The sequence below is a fragment of the Lipotes vexillifer genome, unplaced genomic scaffold (assembly GCF_000442215.2).
Source record: "Lipotes vexillifer unplaced genomic scaffold, Lipotes_vexillifer_v1.1 scaffold440, whole genome shotgun sequence".
NCBI lineage: Eukaryota > Metazoa > Chordata > Mammalia > Artiodactyla > Lipotidae > Lipotes > Lipotes vexillifer.
The window spans coordinates 4,033,352-4,056,370 of NW_006778543.1; the positions used below are offsets into that span (position 1 = coordinate 4,033,352).

General features: G+C 40.9%; 1 protein-coding gene across 1 annotated transcript; it reads right to left on the bottom strand.

Annotated features, from left to right (window-relative positions):
* Positions 1 to 411: 411 nt before the first annotated feature.
* Positions 412 to 21,373, bottom strand: UTP23 (UTP23 small subunit processome component). The gene is made up of 3 exons (XM_007451690.1): positions 21,149 to 21,373; positions 17,566 to 17,763; positions 412 to 640 (listed from the first exon to the last, which is right to left on the bottom strand). Exons 1-3 carry the CDS (start codon positions 21,334 to 21,336, stop codon positions 412 to 414), a joined length of 615 nt encoding a protein of 204 aa, XP_007451752.1. The 5' UTR covers positions 21,337 to 21,373.
* Between the last annotated feature and the right edge of the window lie 1,646 nt (positions 21,374 to 23,019).

Genomic DNA, 23,019 nt, shown 5'->3' on the forward strand with positions numbered 1-23,019 from the left:
ATCACTACCTTGCTCCCAGGATTGGCATGAGTCAGGCCCAGATACTTGGGGCCTGATCCTGGTGTTTGATAGTAATTTTCCTATCCTGGACATCCTCAGACAAGCCCATCGAAGACAGTACTTGGTGAGTTCCATGATTCAGGACCCTATGGCTAGACTGCACCAGAGACCTCATCGGCCCATCCTTGGCTAGGAACCTGGCATCATCTGCAGCAGGAGCTCTGGAGCCAACTGTCCAGGCACCATGAGCAGAAATGACAACTGCCCGTGCCTCACAGGTGCCCTGTGAGGTCACCATTTGGTTTTTGCGAACCTTGGTGGAGTAGGGGAAGCCATCCCTGTGCCTACACTTTGGGGCATCCCAGAGTGGCTGGAACACTCCCAGCTGGGACAGCTAGGAAGGCGCCTCGGCTACACTTGCTGGCCACAGCCTACTCTGTGAAACCTCCGTCTAAACCACGCTGACAGCCTTCCCTTGGTTCCATTTAGACGTGGAGAGAAAGCATCCTTGTCTTTGATCCTGTCCTCTGTTCCTCTGTATATTCTATGATCGGCCAGCAGCATTTCTTTGTGCAGGACAAATTTTACCAATGATTTCTTGGAAACAATTGGGGGACCCTGTCTCAGTCCATTCTGGGTGCTATAACAAAATAACACAGACTGGGTACCTTATAAACAACTGACATTTATTTCTCACAGTTCTGGAGGCTGGAAGTGTGAGATCAGGGTGCCAGCATGGTGTGGGAGGGCCCTGTAATGGGTCAGGTCGCAGAATTCTCACTGTATCTCACGTGGTAGGAGGGGCTGGGAGCTCTCCGGGAATCTCTTCTATGAACACTAATTATCATCTTGATAGCTCCACCCTCACAACTTAATTACCTGCCAAAGGCCCCACCTCCTAATACCATCACTTTTAGGGCTCAGGATTTCAACATATGAGTTTTGGGGGAACACAAACATTCAGACCATAGCAGTCCATCTCTTTCTTGTTCTTGTCAACAAGTTCTCTTCAGCACTTATGAATCCTTGTAATCTCATTCCAGGGAGGGGTGGGCCTGGAATTAGAAGCTTTGGCCCTTTAGAGATTCAAAGTGAAGAAGACGACAGAGTTAAAAAGGAAAAACCATGAGAGGAAAATAAGATTTCATACTGAGGTATAGTTAAGATAAAGTAAAATTCATTCCTTTAGGGGCTTCCCTGGTGGCACAGTGGTTGAGAGTCCGCCTGCCGATTCTAGGGGACACGGGTTCGTGCCCCAGTCCAGGAAGATCCCACATGCTGCGGAGCAGCTGGGCCTGTGAGCCATGTCCACTGAGCCTGCGCGTCCGGAGCCTGCGCGTCCAGAGCCTGTGCTCCGCAACGTGAGAGGCCACAACAGTGAGAGGCCCGCGTACCGCAAAAAAAAAAAATTCATTCCTTTAAAATATACAGATTAATGTATTTTGACAGATGTATATAGTTGTGCTATTACAACTGCAATTAAGATATAGAAGAGTGCCATAACCCCCCAATTTTTCCTCCTCTTTGGAATCAGTTCCCTTTCCCTATCCTCAGCCCCTGGTAACCATTGATCCGATTTCTGTCCCCTTTGCCTTTTCCAGACTGTCACACCAACAGAATCATGCAGTATATAGCCTTTAGTGTCTGGCTTATTCCACTTAGCATATGCTTTTGAGATGAGTCCATGTTGCTGCTTGTATCATTAGTTATTCCTTTTTACTGCTGAGTAGCATTCCATGGTATGGGTATCCCGTCGATTTATTTATCTATTCACCAGTTGATGGACATTTGGGTTTTTTCCAGTTTGGGGCTATTTTGAATAAAGTTGCTATGAACATTTGCATACAAAAAAAAAAAAAACCTAAACAACCTGACTTTAAAATGGGCAGAAGACCCAAATAGACATTTTTTCCAAAGAAGACATACAGATGGCCGACACATGAAAAGATACTCAACATTGCTAACCATCAGGGTAATGCAAATTGAAACCACAATGAGCTATCACCTCACGCCTGTCAGAATGCCTATCATCAAAAAGACCACAAATAACAAACCTTGGTGAGGATATGAAGAAAAGGGAACCTTTGTACACTGTTGGCGGGAATGTAAACTGGTGCAGCCATTATGGAAAACAGTATGGATATGCTCAAAAAATTAAAAATAGAACTACCATATGATCCATCAATTCCAGTCCTGGGTATGTATATCCAAAGAAAATGAATATACTAATTCAAAAAGATACATGCACCCCAAAAAGATACATACAGCATTATTTACAACAGCTAAGACATGGAAGAAACCTAAGTGTCCATCAACAGATGAATGGATAAAGAAGATGTGGTGCATATATATACAGCACTCAGCCATAAAAAAGGATGAAATTTTGCCATTTGCAGCAACATGGATGGGTATTATGCTTAGTGAAATAAGTCAGACAGAGAAAGACAAATACTGTATATTATCATTTATATGTGGAATCTGAAAAGTACAAACTAGTGAATTTAATAAAACATACAGATTCACAGATACAGAGAACTAGTGATTACTGGTGGGGAGAGGGAAGGGAGGAGGGGTACAATAGGGGTAGGAGATTAAGAGGTACAAACTACTAGGTATAAAATAAATAAGATACAAGGAAATATTGTACAGCACAGGGAATATAGCAAACATTTTACAATAATTTTAAATGGAGTATAATCTATAAAAGCTTTGAATCACTATGTTATATACCTGAAACTAATATGGTAAATCAACTATACCTCAATAAAAACTGCTAACTGAAAAAAAAAGGGAAAATAGCAGTCAAGTTAATTTAATGAGGAAAGTCTTTTTTTAAAAGGCTGCTTTAACAACTACATATACCTATATAAAAAAAAAATTTGATCCATAAGTCATTCCATACACAAAAATTAACGAGATGGCCAGTATACCTGAGACAGGCTAGGACCTGGGCGCCTTTGCTGCAGTGCTTGCACCTGGGTACACGTGGAGCAACAAAATACAAGGTAATTATGTGGGAATAAAAATAACTGCATGCCTGTGCAGTTAGGGCAAATTCTGGACAAAAGATTGAAAGAGACCCAAAAACCCAACTGCTACTTTTCAAGAGCTTGGAGCAAAACACGGGGTCAGCAGCAAAAGCACGGTACTTACTGCACATGCCCCCTGCACACACCACCACCTAAGGGGTGGGCAACCCCCCTGGACACACCCCTACCCTCACCGCATATAAGGAACAAGCTTGCCCCCGCCCTCAGGGAGCAAGCAAGGGAACCTATTGTTTGATCTCCCTCCCCGCTGCTGCAGCAGGGGTCCCAATAAAGCCTTGTCTGAATTTCCTGTGTGGCCTCTGATCAATTTCTATTGACTAAGGAGGCAAAGAACCCTGGTCAGTAACATACCTAACCGTAAAACCCAGTGTTGAAATAAATTTCTAGGCCCAAGATGGAGTGGCTCCTCCCCAGAGTGCCAAGTCAGCAAACCAAAGCTGAGATAATTTTTGTGTCCCTGTAAATGCTCTGCTTGAGCAGAAACGCAGTATATCAAGTCAGCCAACCCCCAACTCCATGCCACCTCTGGGCTCTATCCGTATTTCCTTGTTCCTTCTCACCCCCAACAAGGTCGACTAAGTGGTCCCAGCCAATCAGATGTTTTCTATTTTTCTCTTCCTTGTTCCTTATTCTTTATTCTATAAACGTTTTCTGCCTTTCACCCCATTTTGCAGTTCTCCAAAAGGGGACTGTCCTCTTCACGAGATGTTACAGTTTGTATTACCTAAATTATTTTCTTTAAACTTTTAACACCAGAAACATAAAGCACAAAGGCTATATTTCCTAATTAAACTGATTGCCCCCAATGCTACTGTAATAAAAAATAATTCCTATAACTCACTAAGTACTTATGTGCCAGACACTCACTGAAGAACACTTTTGCCTGCATCATTTTGTTTCATCCTCAAAAACAAATGCCATAATTCCGTATTCCCCTCCATATTCGTAGGGGATAGCTATGTTTTTATCTAACATTTGTTCCCCTTGGTTTGGCAATGTCACCAGAGTTTCCTTAGAAGACCCACTTCTCCCTCATACTTACTCCTTGTGTTTTCTCTGGCTCTAGCCTCAGACTCCGGGTCCCAGGTTGGACATTTGAAGTCTTGGTGACCTTCCCAGATTCCTAGTGGTGCCCTTCATCTTGCTTTGGCGTTCTCTTCTCATCTAATGCGTGGTTCCTAAAGTTTACCATGGGTTAGGATCACCTGGAGAGCTTGTTATAGAGATTCTTAGACCCCACCCCCAGAGATTCTGATTGGTAGTTCTGGGGTAGGGCTCTTCAATTTTCATTTCCAACAAGCTCCCAGCTGATGCTCCTGGTCTTAGGAGCTGAGAGTTTGTTAAAAATGCAGATTCTGAGCCCTACCCCAGACCTACTGAATCAGACTCTCTGAGATTAAGACCCAGAAATCTGAGTTCTAGTAAAATCTCCAAATGAGTCTTATGCACGCCAGAGTTTGAGATCCACTGTTCCATTAAGTGCTTTTGAATGCTGATTTCATATTAGAATCACTTGGGGAGCTTTTAAAACATTCAGAAGCCCAGGAACCTCCCTTAGAGATTCTCATTTGATTTTCTGAAAAGTCTCATGAGAAAAAAATTTGCAATCAAGAGATGAGAAAGACTGCTCTGAATTGTGTTGTCCTTAGGAAGGAAGGTAGGACCCAGGCACGTACCTGCAGAAGTTAGCAGTGCAGGGAAAAAGAGAGAATGGGGCCAAGGGAACAAACATTTGTTTTCTTGGATCATTAAGTAGCCTTCGAAAATACGAGTTTTATTGGCTGCATGGTATTCCATTATAAGCTGTGCACTATTTATCGAACATATACTAAAGGCCAGACACTATCTTATTTATAATCCATATTTACCCTATTTTACCCATTAAAACAACAGGCCAACAGAAGCCCCATTTGATTGGACCTAGAACTGCCTGACTCCCAAACCCAAGTTCTTTTTTACGCCAGAGGTTCTCAATCTGGCTGCACATTAGAAACACGTGAGGAACATTTAATTTACACAAATGCTTGGATCTCTCACCAGACTAAAGGAATCTAATTCTCTCGGGTGGGATTTGGACATCTTTCATTGTTTTTACTACTCCCCATGATTCTGATGCACAGTCAGAGCTAAGAACCACTGTCCCACAGCATTCTGCTTCTCGTACTGATTGTGTATATACATATTTCTGAATTCCCTTTTCCTTTTCCAGTTTTAGTGAAGTCACTTTCTTCTGCTCCTTTCGTTACTTCTCCAAAGTCACCCCCAAAATCTCAGATGGTCCAGAGTGTGTTTAGCCAGAACATGGTAGGGACCATGTAACAATACATGATGAAAGGACCTTACATCCAAAGAGACTAAAGTACTTTCTCACTGCAGTGAGAAATAATGAGGGATGGTACAAAATTGTCTTTTCAGGATGTCAGAGCAGAGTGTGTTTCAGTGCAAAGGATAATGACAGAGTAGGAAGGACACTGAATCAAAGTGCACACACTCAATGCCCCCCATACACATACATTGTCACTTTAGAATAATTCATAACAGAGTGATGGGGAAAGTAGTCAATAACTTTTAGAGGTATATGAAATTAACAATATTTCAGTTAGGATACACGATATTTTGCCAAACATATTTCTAAATATTTCTTCTTTTTCACCAAAATGTTAGATTCTTTATTCTAACTACTGGTTATTTCCAAATGCCGAAGTGCTCAATGGAGCATTGTATGTGCTATATTGGCAAGTAAAGGTAGATGGCCCCTATTTTGTCACGTGTAAAAGAAATAGCATGATACTGACAGTCATGAGTCAGGAAGGCTAGAGACTCTGGAATACAGGTGATAATAATAGAATTCATTTCATCCAATTTGATTCATTCATTCATTCACTCACTCATTCATTCAACATTTAGTAAGCACCTAGGTGCCAGAAATGACATCAAGCACTACTAGAAAACAAGGGTAAAATAAGATCATTTTCTTTGAACTTCAACCAAAGAAAAGCCTAGTGATAGCTCTACATGTCTAAATGTATTGTTTGAGGGAATGATGCTGAGACATAAAACCCTGGAATTCTTCAGGATCAGGGATGCTACCTACCTGCCCAGCTGCTTGGGATCACCACCATTTTAAGAGACACCAATGTGGATAGTACATGCTAACAACAAACATGGCTCTTCTAAAAGTCCATGCCATTCCTGGACAGTTTCCTCTCATGCCCTACTCTTTCTGAATGTAGAAAACTCTCTAAGTGCCAGTATGAACATTATTACATCATACAGCTAAACAGCACCATGCTCGGGTTGCTCACCATGTAAAAAATACTGACATTTGCTAATTCAGTTTTGGAGATTACAAATATTTCATTACATGGGGATTGGCATTTTCACATCAAGTTGAACTATATATCTTTGTACAGTAGTGTGCAAAGTGATGAGCATTTGGAAGATGTCCTTTTTCAGCATTTACTACCTGTGGAAAGGTTTAGATAATTTGTAACATCTTGGCAACTAAAGGGAACGATGGCATCTTTCTGAAAACATCAGGGAGTGGACAGGAAACATCAGCAAGCTGGCAGAGAGCCACTAGGGATTAATTCACTGGAGAAAAAGAAATGAGATATTAGCACCCAGAGAGCTGGTCAGTAATTTTCTTTTCCTTTAAAGAAATTGGAAACAATTCATACATTTTCTTTTTCTCTTTAGCTGCCCCTTAAAAACATCTAGAGTGCAGAAGTATATTTTGTTCCATCCACTTGGCTGTATGACTAATTCATGAATAAGTATGTATTGTATACCTACTGTGTATATATACTTTTTTAACAGCTTTATTGAGATATAATTTACATAACACAATTCACCCATTTAAAGTGTACAGATTCAATCGTTTAATATATTCTCATTATTGTACACCTAATCACCACAGTCAACTGTAGAATATTTCATTACTCTGAAAAGAAACCTTGCACCCCTTATCCCCTATCCGCCTGTCATCTCTTCTAGCCCCTAGGTATCCACTTTCTGTCTCTATAGATTTGCCCATTTTAAACATTTCATATAAATGGAATCACACAATATATGATATTTTGTGACTGGTTTCTTTCACTTAGCATATTTCCAAGATTTATTCATGCTGTAGTATGTATTGGTATTTCATTTCTTTTTATTGACAAGTAAATTATATGGATATACCACATTTTATTTATCCATTTGTCAGTTAATGGATATTTGTATTGTCTCCACGTTTTGGTATTATAAATAATGCTGCTATGAATTTTGTGTTCAGATTTTGTGTGGACATATACTTTCATTTCTCTTGGGTATATACCTAGGAAAGGAATTGTTAGATAATACAGTAATTTTATGTTTAAGCATTTGAGGAACTGCCAGACTGTTTACCAAAGCAGCTGCACCATTTTATACTCCCACCAGCAATGTATGTGGGTTCCAATTTCTCTGCATCCTTGACAACACTTGTTATTTCTTGTCTATTTAATTATAACCCATCCTAGTGGGTATGAAATGGCATGTAATTTCCATTTGTCTTTTCACCTTCACAATAATTTTATTTGGTCAGTTTTTGTAGGGGAGAAAAAGGTTGTGAAAACTTCTTTTATAATCTTTAAAGATTATGTTAATGCTTAGATGTGATTTTTTTTGCCTGATCCCTTCTCACCTCTCTTTATAATAGTACCCCATTTTTTTCTTTCATGAGGACTATCCCTTATCCACTCTCAGTCTATATAGTTTGAGTAGAGTTGACCTCCTCCCCCCTAGCGTCAGAATGAACACCTGAATCAGGCCTGGCTAACTGGAAACGTTGTATTAGAACAGGGCCTAGTCTGGAGCAGAAAACCACACCAGTCATGGGAAAGAGATAATGTACTATAAGCATGTATTAATTAAGTATCAAGTTGTTAACCAGGACCCTAAATAGGTAGAAAGAGAACCCTAAAGCTCCTGGAGGTATAGCAACTGCAGGAAGCAACTTCTGCCCTTAAAGCAAGGGGATAAAACGGAAGAGCTGAGAATTACTAAAACAGAAGTGTGGGAGAAGCAGCCCTTGGAGTTGAAACCTCGGAGAAGGCAAACTCCAGTGAAATGGTGCAGCCGTCTCTCAGCTCAGAGGAGGGGCCCCATGGGTCTGGTACCCACACACATCTCAGCAGAATGGGCTCCAGCCCCTTAGTGCTGGTGTCTGGCTCTCTGGTTGGGGGAGATGGGTGGATGCAATAAAGCTGTTTCTGCAACTGTTGCAAACTGGATTCAGGGACCGTGTTAGTAAGAAACGGCAGCTGCTAGAGTGAAGGGGTGATACTCGCGAGAACCCCAAGCAGTCAGGGAGTCTGCAGTAAGCTCACATGAAGAAGCATGTCCTTTCTTCTTCCATCCTCCTTCCAGGTCCTGCCTCAGTGCCCCTCAGTGGCAGAAGCTACAAAAAAGCTGCCACCAGAGAATTGTGGTTTGCAGAGTTCCAGCTCCAGTGCCACAATGTAGAGCATAGAAAGGTGGGCTTGGAGCTGGCACAGGCCACCCCTTTGCTCAGCATCCGTATGCACCCTTCTTTACACATTTAAACTTTCAAACAATTAACTCCCTGTTTCACCTAACATGATGCAACTGTCCTTCATACAAATGAATGTATTCTCACACTCTTCACAAAATGAGAAGATGCAAAATCCTAAAGGTCATTGTAGCTGTCTTTAGGTTATGTTAATTACCCCTCAATTTCAACCTCAGTCCCAGATGAAATTCTGTTTCTGAAGACCAAATGATAAAGTTAAAGGCAAATAAAAAACACTTGTAGCGGGTGGGGGAGGGATGGACTGGGCGTTTGGGATTAGTAGATGCAAACTATTATGTATAGAATGGATAAACAAGGTCCTACTGCATAGCACAGGGAACTATATTCAATATACTGGGATAAACCATAATGGAAAAGAATATAAAAAAGAATGTATATGTGTGTATAACAGAGTCACTTTGCTATACAGCAGGAATGAACACAACACTGTAATTCAATGTTTTTATACTTCAATAAAAAATAAAAGAAAAAAAACAACAGAAAGTGGTAGCCAAAAGGAAGTGTGCAGTATAGGCAGAGAGAGTCTTTTTATTTATTTCTTTATCTTAAACCTAAACACCTAGATTTAAGAGTATCCATCCTGCCCACAGCAGGGCAGCTCTACTTATGTGAAAGGGGAAGGACACTGAAGGTAATCTCTTTACCACACGATCCACTCAGGCCAGGTTACGGTCTCTCTGGAAGGGCCCTTGTACTGGGGCAGACCTTGAGCTATACTGTAAACCACAGGTCATTGTCACACCTGAGAACTGGCAAGGCACTTCAGATAATTAGGCAATAACTATTACTCTACATATCCTACATTGCCTGCATATGTAGGATTGATATGTATATTTTAATCTCATTTGATTCCCCAAGTCAACCTAGGAAGTACGATTATCTTCCTTATTTTAAAGATGAGGCAATCGAGGGGGCTTCCCTGGTGGCACAGGGGTTGAGAATCCGCCTGCCCATGCAGGGGACACGGGTTCGAGCCCTGGTCCGGGAAGATCCCACATGCCGCGGAGCAGCTAAGCCCGTGAGCCACAACTACTGAGCCCATGTGCTACAACTACTGAAGCCCGCGCACCTAGAGCCTGCACTCAACAAGAGAAGCCACCGCAATGAGAAGCCCGTGCACTGCAAGGAAGAGTAGCCCCTGCTCGCTGCAACTAGAGAAAGCCCGCATGCAGAAACGAAGACCCAATGCAGCCAAAAAAACAAAAAACAAAAAAAAACACTTGTATAAAATGATTAGGGAAAGGAGGAGAAAAAAAGAAAATAGTATATATGTGTGAGTGTATGATTCTTTTATACATAATATATACTGTACATATCATGTATATGCACATATATTTATATATGTATAACATTTACATAATATATGTGTGCATATGTATATTATATATACATATATGCATATAGCTAGATACATATACTCATAAGCTGCTAGAGACATAATTTATGTAATTGGTCACCGGTCATATTTGATATTTTAAACTTTTCCATTTTTGTATTAGTGGTATTGCTGCATAACAAATTACTGCAAAACTTAGTTGCTTACAACAACAAACCTTTATCTCACATGGTTTCTATGGGTCAGGAATTCAGGAGTGACTTAAATGAGTGGTTCTGCCTCCCATGAAATCACAGTCAAGATGTTGGCTGGGTTGCAGTCATCAGAAGCCTTGAGCAAGGTTAGAGGATCCACTTCCAAGATGGCTCACTCACATAACAAGTAAGATGATGTGGGCTGTTGGCAGTAGGCTTCCTTTCCTCTCCACGTGGAATTCCTCATAGAGCTACTTAAATAGCCTCATGACATGGGAGCTGGCTTCCCCCAAGAACAAGTGATCCAAAAGAGCAAGATGGAGCTTCCCTAGTGGCGCAGTGGTTGAGAGTCGGCCTGCCGATGCAGGGGACGCAGGTTTGTTCCCCGGTCCGGGAAGATCCCACATACCGCGGAGCGGCTGGGCCTGGGAGCCATGGCCGCTGAGCCTGCGCGTCCGGAGCCTGTGCTCCGCAACGGGAGAGGCCCACAGCAGTAAAGGCCCGCGTACCGCAGAGAGCAAAATGGAAGCTACTTTTTTTAGGACCTAGATTCAGAAGGTACATGCCATCATTTCCATAGTATTAGTATTCTATTTGTTATATGGGTCAGCTCTATCCAGTGTGGAAGAGGACACACAAGCTTATGAATACCAGGAGGTGAGAATTTGGGGCACCAAAGTAGAAGTAATAAGAGGCATCTTAGAGACTCTCCTCAGTTCCAGAAATAGTCCTCTCTACTTTCAGCCTGTAGCAGGAATCCAATTTGCTCTTTGAAATTGGGATCAATTATCCCAGCCAGTAGCGTAACTCTTCTTTGCCTGTTGGTTCAGAGGCATAAGAAAGAAACCCCCAAATGACTTGGTAGCAGTCTCATCTTCCAAATGAATGGAATTATTGTTGCACCCTTGGGAGGAGCATTTCACCCTTAGAAACAAGACCTCCAAGCCAACAGAGCTCAAAGTTGTGAGGGGAGGAAGCAAAAATTCTCTGAGTGGGTTATAAAATGTAATAGTGAAAGGAGTTCCTCCCATTTCTATCCTTTAATTCCTGGACCCATGTATTCTAGGTATGGAAGAGACACACCATATATTGACCTCTGGTTCAAAGTTTATACTGCATCTTGTAAGAGAATATCCATCCTTTCAAGGTGTTGTCTCCAAACTGGCATTACTTACATAATGATGTATTATAGCAAGACCATTTAATACCACAAATTCCTTGATTAGAAGCCGTGTTGGCAGAATACCATGATGGCAAACAGGCATTTTGTTAAGTGATACTGACAGAAGCATTATGGAAAAGAAAAGAAAACTCATATACAGAATAGGCTCTGTTCCATTAAGGATAAATTTCTATTCCCTCCATGATGGAAAGGATTCAGTGTTATCAACCTGCCAGCAGGTGGCTGACAGGTTCCTTTCCCCTCCCCACCAGAATGGTGCCATACTGTGGGCTCAGTGTTGTTCTCAGCAGTTAGTGATAACTAGGTCAGGTATGTTGTTGAAGCCCATGCATAGTCTCCGTTTTGTCACCATAGCCACTTTTTTCACGGGCCCAGTGAACAAGCACTCAGCAATGGGAAAAGACATCTGACATCTATAGAAAGTGCCATTCTGTCTACCTGATTTTTGAGAGCCTCCTCTGCAGTGAATGCCTATTGATGGATTTTCACATGGGACACAATTATCTTCATACTTTGTGCCCATTCTAAAAGATCCATCTATATACTTTTTCACCAGACATCTTTCTCACAAATCTTCCAATCCTATTCTTTCCAAGTCCCTAACTTGACTAACATGTTTGTAGTACTTGCACCTTCCTGCTCATCAGATTCAACCTGCGTAATCCCATCAATGTATTGGGTCACTGTGACATTGTGTGGAATATCAAGATGCTCATGATCTCCACAGACTATACTATGGCTGAAGGCAAATGAGCTGACTTAGCATGAAACAAGACTGTAAAGGTATACTATTGACCCTGTCAAGGAAAAACAGACTGATTTTTGGTGGTGGTCCTAGCAAATTTTAAAAAATTGAAGGAGAGAGAAAAAAAAAAGGATTTTCCACATGAGGTGCCAGGAGCTGTGTTGATTTGTTCCAGCAAAGATATTACATCTGGAAGAGGTCCTGCAAATGAGTTACCCTCTGATTAACATTAAAATAATCTAGTCATGCTTCAAGATCCATCTGTCTTCTGCACAGACCAAATAGATGTGTTAAATGGAGATGAAATAAGAATCATGGGGGCTTCCCTGGTGGCACAGTGGTTGAGAGTCCGCCTGCCGATGCAGGGGACACGGGTTCGTGCCCCGGTCCGAGAAGATCCCACATGCCGTGGAGCGGCTGGGCCCGTGAGCCATGGCCGCTGAGCCTGCGCGTCCGGAGCCTGTTGCTCAGAAACGGGAGAGGCCACAACAGTGTGAGGCCCGCGTACCACAAAAAAAAAAAAAAAAAAAAAAAAGAATCAACATTTCTGCATCATTCAAGTATTTGGTGATGATAGTAATCCCTGCAATTCCTCCAAAGATGTCTTATTCTTTTGGTTTACTATCCTGGTAGGGAAGAGAAATTCCAATAGCTTCCCTTTGACCCTTCATATCCTAATGACCCTTCATAAATGAGAGAGCTAACACGGGGACACAATCAGTTGCCTAGTATGTCTTTAAGTTGCACATTCTGGAACTGGAGAAAAAACACAGGGTGGGCTCATGGACCTACTGGGATTCAAACTTGGCATGTAACTCAATTTATCACCTGACCACCATAAACCTCCATTTTGAATGTTGGACCAGTTGCATTTTGAAACCCTAGCAATCAGCATCAATTCAGAGTCAGGGTGTAGTAATCTCCAAAAGTTCTAGATATTTCTATTCCCCAAAGCACATTCACTCTAGAAAATGGCCACAGGTCCCTTTGGGGAAGGCTTCACGCGGACCTCAGTTGTGGCTCACAGGCTCTAGAGCGCATGCTTAGTAGTTGTGGCGCACAGGCCTAGTTGCTCCGCGGCATGTGGGATCTTCCTGGACTAGGGCTCAAACCCATGTCCCCTGCATTCTTAACCACTGTGCCACCAGGGAAGTCCCTGCATTTTACTTTTTATATTTTAACTTAAAAATTACTATTTTATAAAAGTGAGTTGACTTTTCCAGCTCTCCAGTTTGGACTCTAATAATAGGCAATCAAATAGCACTGAATAAATATAAACCTTGTTAAAAGTACCTAAAAATTGCGCATTTGAGGATATTGAAACAAGTATCATCAGTGTACATTTCACTTGCTTTATCACTTCATCTACATTTGATTTGCTAATCTTAACTCTTGTCATTATTGACAAATGTTATTTCTCCTCACAAGAACTACAGAACTATATTCACTTTTTTCCAGTACCTTTGCTATTCTTTGAAAAAAATGTTTCTACCATTAAGAATTTAAACCAGAATCATGAAATGACAATAGAAAACACTCATCTGGCTTGACAGGTAATATAGCCTGTGTGGTCCTCCTGGTGTAAAGATAAAATTCCACCTTCCACCAAAAAAGCACCTCTTGAATTCAACAGAGAATGACATTTCTACAGGAATAAATGTGAATTTTCTCATATTTAAGAAGTTATTTATTTTAGCCATAAATAAGAACTTGTTCATGAAGTGCTTCATACATGATCATGATATTCTAAGGATACAGATTAGAACCACTATTTGAAGGTATCACAGGCAGCTGAAAGTCAGGAGCTACTGATCTGACAACTTTATACTTCAAACTTACAGTGCTACTTTAATTTTGGCCTGAAGGATGATTAAAACAATTGGGGAGGGGGCCGAAAAAGAAAAGCTTGATTATTCAACTAATTGAATTAACCCTTTAGACATTTTTAAAAAAATTTATTTTGGGCTGCGTTGGGTCTTCATTGCTGCGTGCAGGCTTTCTCTAGTTGCGGCAAGGGGGGGCTACTCTTCATTGCAGTGTGCGGGCTTCTCTCATTGTGGAGCATGGGCTCTAGGCGCACAGGCTTCAGTAGTTGTGGCACATGGGCTCAGAAGGTGTTGCTTGTGAGCACTAGAGTGCAGGCTCAGTAGTTGTTGTGCATGGGCTTAGTTGCTCCGCAGCATGTGGGATCTTCCCTCACCAGGGATCGAACCCATGTCCCCTACATTGGCAGGCGGATTCTTAACCACTGTGCCACCAAGGAAGCCCCCCCTTTAGACATTTTTAAAGTAACATTTAAAGCCAACCTGAAAGAGTATTATTTTGGAATTTTTGCCATTTAAGATAACATTTAAATCTAAAAGAAAATCATCCTCCAGAACTCAAAAAAAGTAAAGGGATTTTTCCCCCCTAGGACCTTATAAACAAGAAGTTCTCAATAAAAACTGAGAGAAATGATTTTTCAACAAAGAATTCTTTATCTTGCTAGATTATCAGTGCAACAAATATAGGTTTAGACACACTGGTTGAGGCTCAAAAAATGTACCTCCTACACACTCTATTTTCCACCACAGCAGAAGAGGAAATCAAGAATGAGAAGAATGAAGAATCTAGGCTACAGAAGTGACAAAGTAGATTCTCTGGATAAGGACAGGAAATGCCTGTATGATAGCTGAGCAACATGCTTGGCAGAAAACCTTTCCACATTGGAGGACAGAGGGCTGGCTCCAGAAGTATTCCAGGGGTAAGAAATGACCTGATATTATATTGAAAATTATGAGATCCTTTCCAGAGTTACTGGAGAATATGGTAAGATCAAGTCAGAGGCTAGAAGAAAATGAGACCATTATTAACTTCTGGAATAATAAAAAAGTAACATAAAAAATAAATTCAACCATAGCAGGCTACTTGGTTTAGCAGTAAACAGAGTTTATAGTCATCAAAATGAAAATACTGAAATTTGGGATGTATAAAGATTGAAATATTAATATATTAGAAAAATGGTGGAGTAAAATAAGTAAGCAAAATTTCCACTCCTTCTAGTAAGAAGTCAATAAATAATGGGCAGATCCAAAGGTAGCAGCAGATTCATATTATTTGGAAATGTACAGGTAAATTCTACAACCACTACATGAGTTGAAAGAGAAAGTTTCCTCTGTGAATGTGAAAAAGGGATTACCTCTTTCTTGTCACAAGTGTTTTGGTACTATATGATTTTTTAAAACTATCTGCATATAATGTTCGAGGGTGGGGGGGAGCAGTAAGACAGAAAGAGACAACAGTTTTACATTAAAAAACAACCTCCAAATTCTCTAAGAAAAGTGAACATGATCACACCTAAATCCATCCACTCTGGTTTTTTTTTTTTTTTTTTTTAAAATTACAGATACGTAGATACTCTTTTACAGACGTCCTTTATTAATTGGTATTTTCCTTAGCATACTTTTATTCTTATGTACCCATCTTATCTCTTTTAGGAAAAGTTTGAAATAGATGTTAGTTTAATAATGTAAGTAAAGAATAGCAAGGAAAGATTAGTAATATTAGTTTAGTTTGGTGCATATATTGTTGTTGATAACTGAAATTCATAGTTCAGGCTTTAATTCATAATTGCGTATTAGCTGCCGCCTCTAATGAAGACTATTCCAACACCCCACCAAAACATCTGTCAAGCTATTTACCAAGACAAAAACTATCAGTAATACTAAAAACCAAGACTAACAGATAACCTAACACTGAAATCTAGAATTAAACTCCATAGACACATGGCAGGTAAAACTGAATTGAGGAAAATTGAATCAGGCTTTACTTCCTTAATTAAAGACCCTCTGAAAAAAGGTGGGGAGACACTTTTGCTTAACTGCCACCTTTTCTCATGACTCAGAGACCCAGATTCTGCAGTAACCATTAACCAGCTAATTCTCACTCTCACTGATTTTTTAGGTAGCCGTATTTGTGTGTCCATTGAGAAGCAATAACTTCGAGAAATTCATCAGGACATATGGGGTGGACGGGTACATGCATATTTTGACCTATATTCTCTATAGTAAAGCCTAGAAACATACTGGAGCTAATTAAATTTGGCAAATAGGGAAATATAATTTTCCACATACCCTGCTAGTTTAGAGGGTCTGAGAACCAAGCAGTGAGATTAAGAGCAATATCCACCTTGGCAAAACTACATGATGTTAATGAGTGCCTGCAAAATATTGTGAATTAGATCCAAAGTAGTGAATATAAACTGTTTTTTTTAGCAGAAAGGTGCTCAACCTCAGCACCATAGATATTTTGGACTGTATAATTCTTTGTTTGGGGAGCCTGTGCTATGCGTTACAGGCTGCTTAACCACATTCCTGACCTTTACTCTAGCTGCCAGTAGCACACCCACTCTCCCCAGTCTCAACAATCAAAAAAAAGTGTTTCAGACATTGCCCAATGTCCCTTGGGAGCAAAATTGCCCCCAGTTGAGGACCACTGCAACAGTAGGTCTCAAAGGGGGCGTGATTGAGTCTTGACAGCTCTTGCCCTATTTAAGGATCAGTAAAGGAGAAGGAATCAATACAGAGTCTATTTTTAAAATACTGTAGTTCAAGGGAAAAAAAATATTACCCAAAGACTCAGAGAAAAAGCACAACTTTGAAAATGATGTACTTCAAGTTCCAGGAAAAAAAATAATTCTTAGATTATTCGAAGTACTCAACAGAATGCAAGGCCTCCAAATGAAGGGGGTTGGAAAATGGGATAAGTCATGCAGAGAAAACAAAACAGCAAAATGTAGTGAAAAGATGGAAGGAGATAGGTAAAATCTCCTTGTGTGGAAATTTTTGGCAGATTTTGTTTTAAACTGATGGTACATAGTGTTGGTAAGAGGTAGTAAAAAAAAAAAAAAAAAAAAAAAAAAAAAAGAATGCTCACAGAGATTGAAAGAATAGAAATAAAGTTGGAATTAGCTGATTCAGATTCTAGACTCAGCTCTGCTTCTAATTGTGTAATTTTATAATCCTACAAGCAAATTTAAGGAAATCTGTATGTATGTGAGCTTATTCATTAATATCGACCCTGAGAGTCTCTCCTCCCCTGCTTCCCAGTCTTTAAAAGCCTGAAACAGTTCCATACTGGTGGTATGGTCTCAAACAATATGAAACACAACTTTTGAAGAAATAATATGAAACACGGGAACATGAAAAAACATGCATAAACATAAAATCTTTGCTCTACTTCCCTTCAAGAGCCCTAAAACATATCATCACATCTGTCAATAATTTTTATTTTACAAAAGGAAACTTCAGTAATTTAGAAGAAAATCATTATGCTTAAGGTTCTCTCCTCAAATTCTCAAATGACAATTGCTTTTGTTGACTACAAATTAACTTGAAAGCGTGCATTTTAAAAAGTTGAAACACTTAAACCACTTCCACCTAATTTTTTCTAATGATAAATAGCTCCATATGGAGTATAAATAGAAATGATTAAGATTGACTCTGGTTTTAAAAGTGGTATCACCTGTGTTGCCACAAAATAGTGGTGAGGATTCCCGTCTTCCACCATGGAAAGCAGACATTCTGATCCACTCACTGAATTCTTGAAATGGGGACAGTTTCGAACCTGGCATTTTTGTGCAATCAGCTTTGCCCCACATAAGTCCTTTCCCAATGTTTCCAACTCTTTTAACACACACCTGAAAAAAAAAGTTATTAGCAGCTCACAATTATAACAGATGCACATCTGTTGTTCACATATATTATAAAAAAAAATACTCAATTCTTCTTTTTAAACTACAAACCATACATTAAGCATTTCACTCTTAAAAGACCCGAAAAATGCATACACCAAGTAGAAGGAACATAATAAACAGTTAACATGTACTAAGCATTTATGATGTGCAGGCAGCATGCTAACTGCCTTTAAATAAATTCTCACTTATCTCAAAACAGCCCTACAAAGTTGGGCAGCTTACTTTATTTTTTTTCTACTTTTATTCTATTTATTTATTTTTATTAATTTTTCTTGGAGTATGGTTGCTTTACAATGTTGTGTTAGCTCCCACTGCAAAACAAAATGAATCAGCCACACACATACAGATAGCCCCTCCCTTCTGGACTTCCCTCCCATTCTGATTAGCACAGTGCATAAGGTAGAGTTCCCTGTGCTACACAGTATGAGGGCAGCTTACTGTAAAATTATCCTTATTTTAGAACACCTCATTCTGAGAGATTTCAAGTAACATGCCCAAATTCAAACAATAAGAGGTAGAGTCGAAATGTGAATCTAAGTAGTTTGACGATAGATGCTTTGCACCAACCACAGTGCTACAGGCTTCTCCTTCAAGTGCAAATCGGTGCACTTTCAGAATATTTTCAGCTTAGAAAAGTAAACATTCTCAAGTCACCAGCGTGTTTAAAAACAATCACAACTTTCTTTCACTTTGCATTTTCATATTAATATCAGGCAATGTTTTTCAAAGTGTCATCTATAAACTTACCCCTATCGGAATGACGCGGTGATATTAATTTCTAGCTCCTTTCTCATCCCCAAATCTTAACTCCTTGTGGAGTCAAACATTAGCATCTTAATAAGCTCCCCAGGTACTTCCTCTTAAAAATTACGAAAACTACTGAGTCAAAGATTTCTCAACCTTAGCCAGCCCTTGCCTGACTCTACCTTGCCTCACCCGCTTTATCACACCATTAGTTTTTGCTTTTTTTAAGAGATTTTGCTTCTAAAGTCATCCATTTTGAACTCCATTTTGAGTTTCAGGCCTAAATTGCCAAATACTTATTGAATATTTCCTGTGGATGGCCCGCCATCAGCTCTTCGTCAAATTCACGATGTCTAAAATCAAACTACTTTCCTGCCTCCAGACTTCTCCAGGGCTTGCTATCTCTTCGAACTTATTATCTTCTCAGATACTGTTTCGAAATCAGAAATCCTATTTAACCTTTGCTTCCTCACTCCTACCCCTACCCCTACCCCATCGGTGGTAGTCCTATCTCAGCTGTTGGTATCTACCTCTGTAACGTCTCCTTGTGAAGTTCTCACCTCTCCTCTCTCAGGTTCAGGCTCCCATTATTTCTTGCCTAGACAACCACAAAACGGGTTTGCCTGTCTTCATTCTCTTGCTTCTCCAACTTACCTCTCACATAGCTGCAGTCATCTTTTCTAGAAGATACTTATCAGGTCTGATAGCATTTATCTCTTGATACACACCAAGAATTGACAATAATATGCTTTAAAATAAACTAGCAGTAACTTATTCTGAAATGAACAAGAATGGCCATGTTGGGACTTCCCTGGCGGTCCAATGGTTAAGAATCTGCCTTCCAATGCAGGGGACGCAGGTTTGATCCCTGGTCAGGGAACTAAGATCCCGCAGCCCACGAGCCACAACTAGAGAGAAGCCTGCACACCTCAACGAAAGATCCCACATGCCCCAACTAAGACCCACCCAAGGTAGCCAAAAAAAAAAAAGAATGGCCATGTCAATAATTGCAATAACTGGGTGACAGACATTTTCGTTATACTATTTTTGTGTATGTATGAAATATCCCAGAAGTTAAAATAAATTCTTTAGGGGGAAAAATGCTGCAGAATATAATTTCATGCAGTACTTCTCAACCTTTTTTATATTACAGCCCTGTATTAAAAATGTTAATATTTCTATGGCAGACAGGGGTAAGTGGACAAGGCTTGTAGCCAGAAGCAATCAACTCTGGGGCACAGACCATCTGAGAACTTGTCTGGGAGCTCTGAAGGAGATGGGGATCAAAACTTAGGGGGTATCTATGACTCATTTGAGGCTCTGCTTGAATGAAACCCACATGAAGTTCTGAATATAGAAAGCTGTTCATGGAGTAGTGTTATGTGAGAAAAGCAGGCCATTAATATCACATGCAGAGTAAGAGCCCATTCGTGTGTGTGTGTGTGTGTAAAGAACTGGATGATACACCACATGCTAACAGTGGTAAGTCACTGGTGTGGTACTATAGGTCATTTAAATTTTCTCTGTTCACTTTTTAAAGGAAATATTCTACAAAGGAAAAAAAAAAACAAAACTAAGTTTATGAATAGTAGTTCTTCATTATGCAGCCTCAACTTATCTTCTTCCCAGCTTCTTTCCCAAATATACACTGTGCTCTAATCTCTTTTCCTGGCATTTCACAACTCCACTCCACTCCTTTGTTCAAGAGGTCCCTACAAGTCACTTCTCTTTTCTTTCACTCAAAAAATGTCCTTCCCCTCAGAACTGAACCGTGACTGGCCTCAAAAGATATCTCCTCTGTGGAACCTTCCCTGATTCCATCCTTCCTGCAATCAACGCCCCAAGATTCCATCTTAGGTGTTCCCACACTTTGAAAAAGTGAGGAAACTAGGGGTCAAAACACACCAATTAGAGGTTGATTTATGCACTTTGCTGGCCATACGGGCTGGGAGATCATCCTGTTCATCAAGTCATCCTCTGGCTAGAGCAGTGCTTGGCGTATGGCTGGTGCTCAATAAACACAGTTCAATAAACAAATGACCTTGCACAAAGTTAGGAAACATCGAGTCCTGACTTATCTTTCTGGGAATCGAAGATATTACATCATGGGGCAGTTGTGAAGCTTGAAAAATTCTTAAACTGGGAAAAGGTATGCAAACAACAAGCAATCAAAGGATATAGGTCTGAGATACCAATAAACGCTCTACCTATACTATACCTCGTCCGACTTATAGCAAGTTTGTAAGTAGTTACGAGCTTTTTTCTACAAATGAGTAATCCAAGGCCCAGAGAGGTTAAGTAACTTGCCCGAAATCACAAAGCTGGTAGAACTGGGCCCAATACTGGAAACCAGGTCGAATGGCAAAGCACGTGTTCTTATCCTCCAGGCTAAGATGAATACTCGCCGGACCTTATACTGTCTATCTACTTGGTAGATACTCGCCCACCCTCTTTAGCGGTCCCGCTGAACTGTCTACTCGTGGGCGGCGCGTTTTGCCCCTCGAGGGCTCCCAATGGATGCCTGCGAGCAGCGGCCTCGCCTCTACCGCACCCCCGCGCCTCCACCCGGACCAGCCAGGCCCACCTGGTGGTGCACAGCTGAGTCTCCCCCATGAGGTAGCGGGGCAGCTGCTCCCGCAGCTGGATGCGGCCCCGCAAAGCCGCCTGACAGAAGGTGCCGTCCAGCAGGATCTGGTACGGCTCGCGGACCCCAAAATTGTTGCGGAAGAAGCCAAGATGCTTCTTGGCGTGTTTCTGCCTCGTGATCTTCATGCCTGGCTTTCCCGGAGCGAGCCACCGGACCAGAAAGCAGCAGCGAACTGCCCCCACACAGCCCGCTATCGGCAAGACGGACTTCTCCCGGAAATGAAGAACCCTTGGCCCCGGAAGCAAACGCCCCATCTGTGGGCCTGGTTTACGTAGTCACTCCCAAACGAGAGCGCGCTTTACACGGTGCCCGCGCTTTAAGGGACACGCCCTCGGGGGCGGAGCTTGCGCGTAAGTGGGAAAACGACTAAGTGCGAGATTAGAGGCGCACATGCGCAGTCATGGTCCAGGTTAAAAAAAATACACGCTGCCTCTTGCGCCGTTACCTGGCACTGCGTCTGAAAAATCCGCGGTATAATAATAATCAGTTAAAATATTGAGCCTTAATACGTCCTAGGCACTGTTCTAGGTAATATACCTTATATTTTTCCCTTTAATGTTAATAATTCTCAAATGAGGGAAGAAAGCGACCAAAGTATATTGTGCGACTATGATTGGGCAGGTTTGTAGTGATTGCCTTCCTATAAAGAAGTTAAGCACGTTTACTAAGGGCACGTGGTTCTTTAGTGTCAGAACTATCACCGGAACTCAGGTCGCCTGCCTGAAGTTCAAATATTCTTGCACAACCCCTCACCTCCCGCACACATTCCCGCCATAGGACCACTCCCACTGAAAAGCCAAATGTCAGGGCAAAAAGTCCCCATCGTTTTGCATTTCCTCTTCTCCTGGAGACCCTCCTAAATCACTCGCAAGGAGTGTTTCCGGAAGACTTATTCAAGAACTTCGTTTTCCAAGAGTCAGTGTCCCTAAACTAGAGTGCTAATTCTGCCCCACACCCAAACCATTTGACCTTGAGCAACTCCCCAAGAAACCTGGGTTCAGCTTCCTCACTGTCAAATAGGTTGGCAGGGCTAGATGACTTTTAAGAACAATTTTTATGTCTATAGTCTCTGAGGTAGGAGAACGACATACTGGGCTACTCACAGGGAGGTACAAAGCTGACCGAAAGTTTAGAAATTACTTGCTCAACTTGATTAATGAAGAGAGTAAATCTGAAAATTTTGAGTTCCCCCGTGGCTAACTGCCACATATGCACTTCAATTCTAGGCAAAATAACCAAAGAATGGGGAGTATGGAATTTTGCATTTTTTATTCTGGCCTGGAATCTGTCCCAAATCTCGTTTTAGCTAAAGTTTGAGAGAAAGAACCAATGCAGAAAAATAACTTACAAAGTGATCGAGATGTGTTATTTGCATTTGGGGTTTTATTTGAAGATACAGGTTTATGAAATTGGAACCAAAATCTTCTATAATGTTAACCCTGTCTTGATTCACAACACAACACCCCTTAGATGACTGCTTTCATTTAACTGAAAATAAATTTAGGAATTGGAAGACATGAAGAATTATTGTAGGATTGGATTCATGGTTCTTGAGTATAATTGCTCATGACCTTCCAATCTGAATACTCTCTTTATCCCTGTGTGCCAACCCCCCACTCCGACTATAATCCCGCCAAAGACAGAAAATATACTATCCCAGCTTGCAAAACAGTTAAAACAGTTTTAAAAACAGGCTCACAGATTTATCTACCAGCTCCATCCTGTTAGCCACGTTTCACTACTAAGAAAAATGAGGTTCAGGACTAGGGATTTGAGTCATACTCTAGTTTTTTTTTTTTTAATTTACT